Below are 14,882 nucleotides of genomic sequence, written 5' to 3' on the forward strand. Positions count from 1 at the left end.
ATTTCTGCATTGACTGCCTGCCCCTTCCAGCAGTCACTCATCTAGCTTCCTGCACTTTGGGTGTAACCATGTCTTTAAAACTCCTCTCTATGGCGCCTTCCACCATCTACATGCTCCTATCCAACTGCTGCTCCAACCGATCCATGCTAGTAGAAAGGTAGCATAGTGATTAGCACAGTTGGTTCACAGCTCCAGGGTCCCAGGTTCGATTCCGACTTGGGTCATTGTCTGTGCGGAGTCTGCACGTTACATGGAATATAGAACATACAGTGCAGAGGGAGGCCATTCAGCCCATCGAGTCTGCACTGACCCACTTAAGCCCTCACTTCCACCCTATCCCCGTAACCCAATAACCCCTCCAACCTTTTTGGACACTAAGGGCAATTTAGCACGGCCAATCCACCTAATCTGCAAGTCTTTGGACTGTGGGAGGAAACCGGAGCACCCGGATGAAACCCACGCAGACACAGGGAGAATGTGCAGACTCTGCACAGACAGTGACCCAGCGGGGAATCGAACCTGGGACCCTGGCGCTGTGAAGCCACAGTGCTATCCACTTGTGCTACCGTTCTCCCCGTGTCTGTGTGGGTTTCATCCGGGTGCTCCGGTTTCCTCCCACAGTCCAAAGATGTGCAGGTTAGGTGGATTGGCCATGATAAATTGCCGTTAGTATCTAAAAAAGGTGAGGTGGGGTTACAGGGATGGGGTGGAGGTGTGGGCTTGGGTGGGGTACTCTTTCCAAGAGCCGGTGCGGACTCAGTGGGCCGAATGGCCTGCTTCGGCACTGTAAATTCTATGACTTCTATGTGGTCTGTGAGGAGCTGTAATTGGGCACACTGCCTGTAGATGTTGTTGTCCGGAATGCTGAAAGCTTCACTTCCCACATCTCTCATGTGAAGCATTTCACCCCTCTAACTGTCATTTCTAGAACTAATAAGTTAATTTAAAAATAGATGCTTATCAAATTAAAATAAGTTACAGTTAACTATATGCTTCCTAGCACTAGATTTCTACTATAAATGTAAAATGCAAAATATAAAATTTTAAATGTTTTTTTAAATTGGCACAGATTCCTTATCAGCCAATCAAATCACAGCCTTCCTGTGGTGTCACTTTTCAGTTTATTCCGCCCAGTGAGAACACTCAGTCAGTGAATCAGTGAAACCATTTACCTTCCCGGGCCTCTGTTCGAAAATCTCCCGCTCAGCTCTGCTCCCGATGTTTCGTTTTCACCTTCTCCCAGTTTCACCTAACTCCCTGTTTTTCACCCAACTCCAAAGCACTCTCATCCAGCCAACTAGCACTTCCATTGCAGGCAAGCAGCTCTAAGTGGCTTCCCTGTTTATAGGCCTCCAATTCCAATGCTCTGGAAACTGGATTAAACCACACAATTTACTAGCTATACTTGAGTGTTACTCAGCTGACTCCTATTTCATGAATGCAACTACCCAAAAGTGCAGGAACTAATAAAAGGGGTACAGTCACACCTGCATATCTTAATCCCCATGGAAGAAACAGTGTTTGCCGTAATGGAACAGCACCTGCTCAGCCCTCGGCCTGACGGAGGCAGAGGGGAGACCTGATAGAGTGCTATAAAATTATGAGACGCATAGACAGGGTGGATAGTCAGAGCCTTTTTCCCAGGGTGGAAGTGTCAATTACAAGCGGGCACAGGTTCAAGGTGAGAGGGGAAAGTTTAATGGAGATGTGCGGGGTGAGTTTTTCACGCAGAGAGTGTTGGGTGCCTGGAACGCGCTGCCAGAGGATGTAGTGGAAGCAGGCACATTCGTAACATTTAAGAGGTATCTGGACAGATACATGAATAGGGAGGAAATACAAAGAAACGGACCGAGTAAGGGCAGAAGATTTTTTCAAGTTAGGGCATCATGATCAGCACAGGCTTGGAGGGCCGAAGGGCCTGTTCCTGTGCTGTACCTTTTCTTGTTCTTTGTTCAGTCAGCACTCTCTTCTTATACAAGGTCTTATAGGGCAGCACGGTAGCATGGTGGTTAGCACAATTGCTTCACAGCTCCAGGGTCCCAGGTTCGATTCCCCGCTGGGTCACTGTCTGTGCGGAGTTTGCACGTTCTCCCCGTGTCTGCGTGGGTTTCCTCCGGGTGCTCCGGTTTCCTCCCACAGACCAAAGATGTGGTTAGGTGGATTGGCCATACTAAATTGCCCTTAGTGTCCAAAATTGCCCTTAGTGCTGGGTGGGGTTACTGGGTTGTGGGGATAGGGTAGTGGTGTGGACTTGGGTGGGGTGCTCTTTCCAAGAGCCGGTGCAGACTCGATGGGCTGAATGGCCTCCTTCTGCACTGTAAATTCTATGTATCTATGTAAATTGTTGCTTCCTTTTCATTTGGTATTATTGTGAATTTTCCTGATAAGTCCTAGATGAAAAGCTTTGACAAAAAACATTTCTTTTTTCAGCAATACTCAAGTTCTGTACTGCCAAGTGACTATTTCGTACAATCATGCCTTCAACTCCAAAAATGTGTGGGTTAGGTGGATTGGCTATGCTAAATTGCCCTTAGCATCCAAAAGGTTAGGTGGGGTTACGGGGATAGGGTGAAGGTGGGGCCTTAAGTGGGGTGCTCTTTCCAAGGGCCGGTGCAGACTCAATGGGCCGAATGGCCTCCTGTTGCACTGTAAATTCTATGAACTTCCTGCTGCCCACATACTCCTCAAATCGCATGATTCCCTGAGAGTCCAAAAATCTGTCTTATTTCAGCCTTGAATGTATTCAACAATGGAGTATTCACAACCTTCTGGGGTACAGTGGGCAGCACGGTAGCATTGTGGATAGCACAATTGCTTCACAGCTCCAGGGTCCTAGGTTCGATTCCGGCTTGGGCCACTGTCTGTGCGGAGTCTGCACATCCTCCCCGTGTGTGCGTGGGTTTCCTCCGGGTGCTCCGGTTTCCTCCCACAGTCCAAAGATGTGGTTAGGTGGATTGGCCATACTAAATTGCCCTTAGTGTCCAAAATTGCCCTTAGTGTTGGGTGGGGTTATTGGGTTATGGGGATAGTTACTGGGTTATGGGGATAGGATGGAGGTGTTGACCTTGGGTAGGGTGCTCTTTCCAAGAGCCGGTACAGACTTGATGGGCCGAATGGCCTCCTTCTGCACTGTAAATTCTAAATTCTATGAATAGTACAGAATTCAAAAGATTCACAAAACTTTGAGTGAAGAAATTTCTTCTCATCTCAGTCCTAAAAGATTGGCCCTTTATCCCAAGACTGTACCCCCTTGGTCTAGATTCCCCAGCCAGGGAAAATAATCTCTGTGTCTACCATGTCAAGTCCCAGCACAATCTTAAATTAATCTTAGTCACACTCACCTGATGAAGGAGCTGTGCTCCGAAAGCCCGTGATTCCAAATAAACCTGTTGGACTTTAACCTGATGTTGTAAGACTTCTTACTGTGCTCACCCCAGTCCAACGCCGGCATCTCCACATCAATCTTAAGTTTCAATGAGATCACCTCCTATTCTTCTAAACTCCAAACAGTATAGGCCCAACTTACTCGCCTCTCATCAAAGGACAACCCTTTAATTTGAGGGAAATGATGTTGTGAACCTGTGCGGTACTGCCTCCAATGAAAGTATATTGTTCCCTTAATATGGAGACCAAAACTCACATCGTACTAACAGCAAAGCCCTCTACAGCTGTAGCAAGATTTGTATATTCCTGTATTCCTTCCAATGAAGGACAATGTGCCATTCCTAATTACCTGGTGTGCCTGCATGCTGACGTGTTCATTACACCAGTACACCCAAATCCCACTGAATACCAACATTTACAAGTTTCATGCATCTTAAAGAATATTTTGCTTTCCTATTTTTACAACTAAAATGAGTAATGTCACACTTCTCCACATTATACTTTATCTGCCATCTTCTCGTCTCACTCACTTAATCCATCTCTTTGCAGCCTCCCTGTCCTCCTCACAGCCTACATTCCTAACTAGCGTTGTATCATCAAACTTAGATACATTATTCTCTGCCTCTTCATCTAAATCATTTAGATTATAAATAGCTGAGGTCCCAGTACTGATCCATAGAATCCATACAGTCCAGAAGGAGGCCATTTGGCCCATAGAGTCTGCACCGACCCTCCGAAAGAGCACTCTACCTAGGCCTACTCCCCCGCTCTATCCCCATAACCCCATGCTTTGATCATGGCCAATTCACCTAATTTCTACATGTTTGGACTGTGGGATGAAACGGGAACACCCAGAGGAAACACATGCAGATTTTGGGGGGGGGGGGGGGTGCAAATTCCACACAGTCACCCAAGGCCGGAATCGAAACTGGGTCCCTGGTGCTGTGATGCAGCAGTGCTAACCACTGTGCCGCCGTTCTGATCCTTGCAGCACTCCACTAGCCACAGTCTGCCAACTTGGAAAAGCCCGTTTATCCCTATCCTATTGCAGAAAATACGGAGGCATGGGATTCAGGGTGATTTAGCAGTTTGTATCAGAAATTGGCTAGCTGGAAGAAGACAAAGGGTGGTGGTTGATGGGAAATGTTCAGACTGGAGTCCAGTTACTAGTGGTGTACCACAAGGATCTGTTTTGGGGCCACTGCTGTTTGTCATTTTTATAAATGACCTGGAGGAGGGCGTAGAAGGATGGGTGAGTAAATTTGCAGATGACACTAAAGTCGGTGGAGTTGTGGACAGTGCAGTAGGATGTTACAAGTTACAGAGGGACATAGATAAGCTGCAGCGCTGAGCTGAGAGATGGCAAATGGAGTTTAATGCAGAAAAGCGTGAAGTGATTCATTTTGGGAGGAATAACAGGAAGACAGAGTACTGGGCTAATGATAAGATTCTTGGCGGTGTGGATGAGCAGAGAGAACTCGGTGTCCATGTACATAGATCCCTGAAAGTTGCCACCCAGGTTGAGAGGGTTGTTAAGAAGGTTGTTAATGTTAGCTTTTATTGGTAGAGGGATTGAGTTTCGGAGCCATGAGGTAATGTTGCAGCTGTACAAAACTCTGGTGCGGCCGCATTTGGAGTATTGCATGCAATTCTGGTCGCCGCATTATAGGAAGGATGTGGAAGCATTGGAAAGGGTGCAGAGGAGATTTACCAGAATGTTGCCTGGTATGGAAGGAAGATCTTATGAGGAAAGGCTGAGGGACTTGATGCTGTTTTCGTTAGAGAGAAGAAGGTTAAGAGGTGACTTAATTGAGGCATACAAGATGATCAGAGGATTGGATAGGGTGGACAGTGAGAGCCTTTTTCCTCGGATGGTGACATCTAGCAAAAGGGGACATAGCTTTAAATTGAGGGGAGATAGATATAAGACAGATGTCAGAGGTAGGTTCTTTACTCAGAGTAGTAAGGGCGTGGAATGCCCTGCCTGCAACAGTAGTGGACTCGCCAACACTAAGGGCATTCAAATGGTCATTGGATAGACATATGGACGATAAGGGAATAGTGTAGATGGGCTTTAGAGTGGTTTCACAGGTCGGCGCAACATCGAGGGCCGAAGGGCCTGTATTGCGCTGTAATGTTCTATGTTCTTGGCTTCCTTACCATTAATTAATCCTCTACCCATATCATACATAATTAGCAAATATCAATAGTTAGTGGATAACATGGCACATATTAATTTATACCTGATAGATCCTTCACAATGGGGAAATTTGCAGATTTCTTCTGTGTTTTTTCACCTTCTGCTACAAGACCTAAAATGGCACAAATATCAGTCGTTAATTTGTGCAAGAACCATACTTCTGACATAAACCTAACTTTCAAGACACCACTAATATTTAAAAGATAACCAAATATTGGAATATTAAGAAGATTTTAAAATCTTTTTCACAGATTGATTGATGGAAAACATTTTAATATCGGAAAATCAATGTGGCATTATCAGCCAGAGTTGAGAAGGTGATGCGTTGGCACTGAAAGAATTAGAAAATATGTTTGTACAAGATGTCCTCAAAGAGAATGGAGTTGTTTTTTTGTTTGTTCCCCAGGAAAAAGTGCTTCACTTTTCTTGTCACATAAGATGGACAGCATGTGGCACTGAGAGCTTGCATTTGGGATCTCAGTAGGTGACATAGGAAACCAGAGTGCAGAGATGTAGAGAAGGAACAAACAACAGGTGGAAATTGAAGGAGGCCCAATGTTACACCAGTAAATCAGCGGATAGGGATTGTGCAGGTGTAAAAACCGGATTACCAGAGTTGCAGGTAATTAGTGGAATTTGAAGCCTACTGCTCAACAAAGAGCATATAAGACGGTTTTGAGTGACTGATGTGATCATATAGGCAACTGTACTTTACTCAGAATTTCCTGGCTTTCTCAGTAATGAATATTATTGTTATCTGTAAAATCTGTGATAGTAATTCAAGCAGTTCCTAAAAGCAACTTCAGAAATATTTTGAGCAATTTGATCATTTTACTCAGGCGGTCTGGCCGTAACCCCTTTCAAAATGGAGCCCTGCCATATGGCTCATGGCAGCAGGGAGTTAATGTTACCGATTCTATTTTGAGACTATCACAGCCTCATTTACAAAATCTGACCCAAATGAGCTACTTAAAATTATCGTGCTTCTAACTTTGACTTTAATAGTCCACATGAAAAACAGACACTGCTACATTAGCAGTCTCTGTGAGACCACCACTTTAGTTTTTCTGCTGTTGGCAAGCAATTCTACTCAATAAAAGCAAATTACTGCGGATGCTGAAATCTGAAGCCAGAAGAGAAAATGCTGGAAAATCTCAGCAGGTCTGGCAGCATCTGTAAGGAGAGAAAAGAGCTAACGTTTCGAGTCCAGATGAAGCAATTCTACTGATTGGGTCTTAATAAACAAAAGACAAAAGAGCATCATTACCTTTACGATCAGTTTTGAAGTCAACAACTATAGGTTCTACAGGTCCATTTTTGTTTTTCCCCAGCCCTTCTCCTTCCCTCCATCCCATTTTCTGCATCAAATGTGCACCCACTCCTCCAGTTAAAGGTGCAGCCTTCAGGAACTGATCCTGTTTATAAGTAGACAGGTACAGTAAAAACAAATCTTACAAGAGGTCAAAGTAGTCCTTTTCAGACAGATTGATTAACACAATCTGCAAATTCAGGAATGCTTAAGCGCTCAGAACATTTTAAAATATAAATCAAACATTCCATAATGTAAATAAAAATAATTACGCCACCGTTTAAAAAAAACTGAAGAGTTTTAGGGAAAAAGAAGCATGCATGAAAAACCTGTCTGCTCTGCAAACAGTTAAAATGCAGGTTAAAAATATGTATTCGGAAACTCCTTAAAAAAATTACATACCTAGACCTCTGCTGCCGGTGTGTAGTGAAAATTAGGGTTGAGACTGACCATGGTAACAAGGCGGCAACAAGGATTTGACCCTGCACCGGGTTTCTGTACATAGAAGTGAAAGTTCACAGGTCAGTCTGTGAACTATCACCTCTCTTTGTCCTTTCCATCTCCCAACCATGCATTTCAACAGGTCACCAGGCACTGCTGAATACCAATATTTCAGATATTTTTAAGTTGGTAACAATTAATAAATGAAGGGAAACACAATCTAGCAGTCAAATGTTATGATTTCTAAGGCGTTAATGGGCAATATTACTATATACTGACGTGAAGTGAAGCCATTAAAAACAGCAGACCTAGCAGTGTAATAGACAATACAACCTTGCTCACATTCAGTCGTTTTTGAAAAATGACCGTGTGGTGAATTTCCAAACTGACTTGGAAATCAAGGCAGCTACTCGTCGGAGACTACAAATAAAAAGCACAATACAATGTGCTCAAGAAAAATATGTTAGGGTTACCAAGAAAGTTATCTGTATTTAATGTTTTTACAACATATTTGTCTGCCAAGCATTAAATAAATAAGATGCTGTACTGGATCACAACTGTTCATGTATCAAATAACAGCAGCAAAAAAAACCAGTGGGATCTATCTGGACTTTTGGCTGGCCAACCAGTGATGGCCAACCCTGCGATTCTGAGGCCACAGACTCAATTAATTATGACTAACCAACTGTGGGCTTCAAACGGTCCTCAAAATCAGGTGGGCAATTTGAATGAAATGAATGAAAACCGCTTATTGTCACAAGTAGGCTTCAAATGAAGTTACTGTGAAAAGCCCCTAGTCGCCACATTCCGGCGCCTGTTCGGGGAGGCTGGTATGGGAAGGGGTGAGAGCCGGGGAGGGTGGAGTCTCCCAGGACATCAACAGCCAGATTATTTTTGTGCCCTCTGGAGGAGCACCTCAGGGCAGGATTCAAGCAGTTCCAACCTAAGAAAACATTTGGGGATTTGTTAACATCATAGCATCTCAATTTCCCTGTCAAAAGTAGCCTATTGCCTGAATCAAGAGGCATCCAGCATGTCCGGCCGTAAGCCCCTTTCAAAATGGAGTATTACCATATCGTTCATGATAACAGGGAGTTAATGTCACCAACTCCATTTTGAGATTTTCACTGCTCATTAATGCCAGGTGAAGCCAGTCAAAAATCGACCCCAGCATGTAGGAACCTCCCTACTGATACCATGGTTGCTTTTGAAGCAATACTCAGAAGAATGGTGGGTAGAATGCGAGCATAACCTAATGTGGTACATAATGAAGATAGGAGTAAATACTGAATGCAGTTTTATTCTGGTGACAACTCAACAAATAAGCATAAGATAATAATGGATAACATAGCTAACAGTTTTCAGGTTTAATTTCCCAACTACAAATAAAAATGAGAGTTTATATTAAAAATCTCAAATGAGATCAGTACAGAAAGCTCATCTAGGTCTTAGGTTTACAAACTTGAGTTCACAACAGATCCACAAAGAGAGTCCCTGACATCATCAGATTTCTATCCAGTTGCCAATGGTACTTATCTGTTTTTGATTTACCAGTATTTGGTTTCTGTTACAGAATATTAAACAATAATATTTTCTGCATCGGTAACCCTGCTTTTGCTGTATTTTGGCCATTAGTAATATGCATCAATACTTCTCAGGGATCAATCACACAGAAAAGTCTAAAAAAACATTGGAGTAGACAAGCCAAAGTTCTAGTGAAAATTGAGAGGTGAACAAATGCAACATGCATTTTATTTAATACAAGATTAGCCAAGTTAACACATTCACTTTAGATCTGATAAATCTGATGGTGTTATTTTAGCTATCGTGTGGATCACATTGGGAAAAGGCTTCAGTGGTGCATGCAGAGGTCATCAAGGCTCGTTTTAGACAATAATCAGTCTGCCCAATTTTGTAGCTATCAGACCCATGTACAACAAATGGAATATAAGGCAATGGATCAAACCATGGTAAAGACATTGACAGTGAGGGATTTCAAAATATTTTCAACCCAGGAAATAGCAAAACCTCAAGATGTTATTAAAATGTTAAGCTATGCCAGTACTATAGTTGTTCCAACATTGTTTTATGGCTATTATTTTTAAATTCAAAAGCCCTTCTGCATTAGATCCAAATGTGTTTGTTAAATGGTGAATCTGAAGAGGCAGATTTACAAAGGGCATAGGTTGAGAAAATTATAGCTAAAATGTGCAATTGAAAATAGTTTAGAAGTCGAATTAATTTGCATTTTCGTCATTTTGAAACACCTATGACTTTAATTAATATTGAAATTGCACTTTTCATTCCAACTGAACGGAAACATCTTTGAAGCTTAAACCATTTGATTCTTTAAACAAATATTAAAATGCATGCAAAAACTGTCTAAACAGCTAAATATATTTCTTGAAATCAACCAAGGATCTGGAATACCAGCTGCCTCATCCCAAAAACCTGGATTGGGTTTTACTTACTTCTGTCTCCTTCTTCCCCTGTTTTTCCAGGAACCTCACAAAAGAAAGAGGCAACCATGCAGAGAATGATACAAACCCCAGCCAAAGTCGCCCAGGGTTCCGTCCTGCTTTTGTACCTGCTTTGTAATGATAGAATTTTTTATCATCAACATCTGTTTCAATATCTCCAATGTGTATTCAGTTCACAGATCCAATTCAAATACAATTTACGCGGAAAAGAGACACACGTATTTTCCACAGCAAAGCTCTGGAATACATTTGATCTGTTACATAATTACTAATACACTGTGACGCAAAAAATATATTTCATGCTTTTTTCTCAGTATCACCTAGAGTATTGGAAAAAGAAAGTCTTAAAGTGTTACGAATTCCTCGAATATTCAAACGACTGTCTTGGCAAAAATGGTTTAAAAAAAAAAAATTATGTCCCCTGAAAAAGATACTCTTAACGTACAGCACCCAGTTAAATACCCAAAATCTGTGACAAAAATTCATCATATTTAATTATCATTATTTCATTTATCATTATTTAATTAATGTTAATATAAAATGGCAATTATACATTTAAAAAGGGAAAGGCATTTTCAAGATAAAGAAAAATTGCCAGTTCATTTGTCCTTAAAATGTCATAGTTTTAAGGGTTTTTTAAACTGAAAAAAAAACATAAAGGGGTTAACCCAGCATGAGGAGAGCAGATCGCCTGGCAATCTTGATTTTACAGTGTTGACATGTCCAACCAGAAGTCATGACTCTACCTCAGTCAGCTTTAGTCACTGAGCAAGTGCTGGAAGAACCACAATATGGTAAAAAGCAACATAGCCGGGGGCGGCACGGTGGTGCAGTGGTTAGCACTGCTGCCTCACGGCGCCGAGGTCCCAGATTCGATCCCTGTCCCGGGTCACTGGTGTGTGGAGTTTGCACATTCTCCCCGAGTCTGCCTTGGTTTCACCCCCACAACCCAAAGATGTGCAGGGTAGGTGGATTAGCCACACTAAATTGCCCCTTAATTGGAAAAAAATAATTGGGTACTCTAAATTTTATTTTTAAAAACGCAACGTAGCTCTGATTCTACGGCCGGAGGGAGAGAGTGAAGTTGCACTCAAAGGATCATACTAGCTTTGCCACAGATCCTCTGGATGTTTGCGAACTGTAAAAACAGCACAGAAAAACCTGCCATTGATTCCCCACCCCTTTTAGCAACTGAAAATGGCAGTAAGGATGAGGACAAGGGAATCGCCTAAAGGAAGTAAAATACAGATTTAAAAGAAAGAAGAAAATAATGTAAGAGAGATTAGAAAAGTTGTAGACAAGTCAAAGATCAGTAAATGTAATTTCTAGATCTCCAAAAGTCATTCCATGAAAATTTGAATAATAGAACTTTTTAAAGGTAAGAGGGAAATAAAATATTTGAAACCATCCAAGGAAAGCCCAGTATAGTAAATATCCATATCGAACAACATAAGTTTGAAAGGCATAATTGTTGTGCATTCATGACATACATAGAATAAAAGATATATGAAACAACTGTTTCATACCAATTTTGGCTCGGACTCCAGTTAGATTCTCTTTGTATAACTGCATCTCTTGTTTGTGAACTGGATACATCACTGAACATAAACTGAAACAGACATTAGTTTTTTTCTCTAGCGGATTAACTATAAGAGGTGAAATACCAACCATGTGTCAGTCAGAACTTTGTCAAAATATGCAAAAATCTGAAGTATTACTTTTCCTTTTAACCTTTTCCTTATTTACGCTGAAATCAGCTTAAATAGCCAATTGAAAATAATACATTGTTACTTTTTTATGCAAGAACACTTGGTTGGGCAAGAGGGTTATCAAAACATCATTACAATTCTCTGAAAGGCTTAGGATAACATAGATTTAATTATCACAAAATGTCCTTTCACAGATTTAACAGTAAATTACTACACATAATGAAACTGCATATACCTATTATGATTCTGATTAATGTGAGTTTTCTAAGTGTTAAATAATATTAAACACAAAATCCATCAAGTTTCATACTTTTCCTTCTGAAGCTTTTTATCGAAATCTTGAGGGGGGGGCTCATCACATGGGGCATTTCTGCCATTACATATTTGCATATGTTCTATATATGCCATTCAAATTTTCAGCTATTTCTGCATGAATGCATGGATAACTTCCTTAAATACGCGCAGAGCCTCAAATGCAGTGCCAGAGACCACTTCAAATGTCAGTGGAAAGATCTGAGAAATATTCATTGCAGTCTCTACAGTTTAGCCCAAGTCTTAATTGACCCCTGCTACAATCACGTCTGAGAACTCTCAGATTGTGGAGAGAAGACGGTTGTTTCCCAATTTTGACACTTGTAATTGAAAGCACTATCTCCTCTATAGCTCAACCTCATTTTGTAACAAAGCCATTCATTTTGCCAAATTAACTTTAAGCAACAGCAGTTGAATTCAATAAAAATCAAAAAAGAATTTATTTCACTCTGTGTGAGTATTATTCTATGTAGGATGCACAGAGAAGATGGCAACCTCTTAATGCAGGATGTCAGCTGATATATAATCGGTAGGCAGAGCTATTATGTTTAAGATTGCTGATTATCAGCCAATTGCAAAACAAACCTCACCTTCATTGACTCATGACACACACTAAACTGTAGCTTTTTGTTTTTATTCACTGTCTCTGTGTAACTACTGGAAGTGTAATTCTAAATACAAACAGTTCCCATACATTATTATTTTAAATTCATTGCTGACAAAATAATTTAGTCCCAAATATACTCATTACCTTCCTGATCCAAGCTTGAGGACCACTATTTGATAATTCCTCATAGGTCAAGACTTGAGCTCCAGTGCTACCTGTGAATTGACCAGGCAGAGAGTTTGACTGAGCCCACACGTCAATCTGACAAAAAAGAAAAGAAATATTTGAACAATATTGAAAACAAGCAACTACTGAATGTTTGCTTCAAATCTGATTAAACCTAAATAACTTGAAGATATAAACATCCGGAACCAATGTTGAATTGCAATAGTTATGAATTCTCAAAGTTATGAATGACCAGGTTGCTGTTGCATCAAGAAGGAACGTTGACATTAGAAAAAAATGCTGCTCTTCTCTGAAAAATGCCATGAACAGCTTCTCTGACAATGTACTGCACCCTTAGTACAGCACTTGGGTGTCAGCCCAGGGGCTTGAGGTTGCAACATACAAATTAGGGTCAGGAGTAGACCATTCAGCCCCTCAAGCCTGCTCCACCATTTAATAAAATTATGGCTGATCTGATTGTAACTTCAACTCCACCTGCCCACCTACCCCCGATAACCTTTCACCCCCGTGCTTATCAAGAATCTTCCTACCTCTGACTTAATAATATTCAAAGACTGCTTCCACCGCCTTTTGAGGAAGAGAGTTCCAAAGACTGACAACCCTCAGAGAAAAAAATTCTCCTCATCTGTGTTTTAAATAATGACTCCTAGTTCCAGTTCTAGATTCTTGCACAAGAGGAAACATCCTTTCCACATCCACACTGTCAAGACCCCTCAGGATCTTATATGTTTCAATCAAGTTGCCTCTTACTCTTCTAATCTCCAGCAGAAAGAAGCCCAGCCTGATCAACCTTTCCTTTGTTAGATTCTTACAAAAACGATGAGAGGTTTTATTAGGGATGTTTCTCATACAATCTAAGATGGAGGACTGAAGCCTGTGCAAACACGCTCTGCTGATGTAAAGTACAACAACAACTGCTTAATACTTTTACAGCAGACCCACTTATGCATTATCTCTATACATTTATGAATATATATATACAACTCAATCAGACAGTCCCTCAGGTGGACATCTATTCCTTTGGGGTTGTATTCAACATTCTGGAACCTGGCTACTTGAGACCTTGGAAATGTCCTCTGTTCCTTCAGTAGGTGGTACCTGCTGGGAAGTCACTCCAGTGTCCATCTCAAGGTATTGAAAATTCCACAGAAACAGAATCTGAACCTGCCTCTGCTTTGGCCTCTGTTCTGAAGAATCGCTGTCTTAATTTTCCGAGGGAAATATGTCTTGAGGTGTTTCCGTGATTTCACTTCCTGAAGCAAGTAACTGAATCAGCATGATGTCGCCAAACTCTTTTCATCATCTGTCTGTACAGTGTAGGATATTGGACCTTTCTTTGCTAGGAACATAGCAGGTACCCATTTCCCGTGGGTGGTGTAGCTTCTGGCTAGCACTTGCTCTCCCATATGGACTATTCGCCTTTTCCTCCTAACAATCTGTGCTTGTTGTTGTCATTTGACAATCTCTGAAGTATCAGGTGTTATCAACAAATCAAATGCTGTTCTCAATTTCCTTTTGAACAGCAGCATTGCAGGTGAACTCTGTATTGCTGTGTGTGTGGTGTTCCAGTAAGACATTAGGAATTTGTTCACTCTTTTTGCCAATGTACCTTGGTCCTTCAATGCCTTGATGGAACGTTTCAATGATTTAACAAAATGTTCGGCCAACCCATTTGTTGCAGGATGGTACAGAGCTGACTTTACATGCTGTATACTGTTTCCTCATAAGTATTCCTTGAACTCCTGTCACTTACGACCTGCTCCGGTGCACCAAATCTTGCGAATATTTTATCTAGATTCTCAATGGTTTGTTCTGTCACCGTGGATTACATGATCATGATTTCTGGCCATTTACAGTGTGCATCCACAATCATGAGGAACATGTGACCATCCAGTGGACCAGCATAACTGATGTGTATTCTCTGTCATGGCTATGTCGGCCATTCCTATAGACGTAATGGTTGTACTGATGGAGTGTTCTTTAGTTTAGAACAGGACTGACATTTGCCCCACTTTCTCTTCAATTTGAGCATCTAATCCTGGCCACCAAAAATAACAGTGTGTCTGTCCCTTCACCCTCATCACACCAGGATGTTCCTCATGCAGTTGGTCAAGGACTTTATTATGCAAGTGCGGAGGAATAATCACTTGGAGTCCCCATAATAGAGCTCCATTCTGGACTGTCAACTCAATTGTTCATGTGATGTAGGGCTTGAAATCTGGATTTTTACAATGGACATCTGACATTGTTCCTT

At 41.4% G+C, this 14,882-nt stretch overlaps 1 protein-coding gene across 5 annotated transcripts in view; it reads right to left on the reverse strand.

Annotated features, from left to right (window-relative positions):
* LOC140427763 (uncharacterized) overlaps positions 1 to 14,882 on the reverse strand; it is a 107,512-nt gene that overhangs the window by 11,958 nt on the left and 80,672 nt on the right. The window contains exons 8-12 of one of the 5 annotated variants that reach the window (XR_011948631.1): positions 12,587 to 12,703; positions 11,341 to 11,423; positions 9,806 to 9,924; positions 6,852 to 6,999; positions 5,628 to 5,696 (exon numbers count right to left, since the gene is read on the reverse strand). Coding sequence is in view for 3 of the 5 variants with exons in the window: in XM_072513394.1 (XP_072369495.1) it covers positions 8,489 to 8,586; positions 9,806 to 9,924; positions 11,341 to 11,423; positions 12,587 to 12,703 (417 nt within the window). In the remaining 2 variants the exon portion in view is untranslated. Of the gene's footprint in view, positions 1 to 5,627; positions 5,697 to 6,851; positions 8,587 to 9,805; positions 9,925 to 11,340; positions 11,424 to 12,586; positions 12,704 to 14,882 lie in introns of those variants that run through there. The other 4 variants (XR_011948632.1, XM_072513394.1, XM_072513393.1 and 1 more) reach the window with 4 other exon arrangements.

The sequence above is a fragment of the Scyliorhinus torazame genome, chromosome 8, assembly GCF_047496885.1.
Source record: "Scyliorhinus torazame isolate Kashiwa2021f chromosome 8, sScyTor2.1, whole genome shotgun sequence".
NCBI classification, from domain to species: Eukaryota; Metazoa; Chordata; class Chondrichthyes; order Carcharhiniformes; family Scyliorhinidae; genus Scyliorhinus; species Scyliorhinus torazame.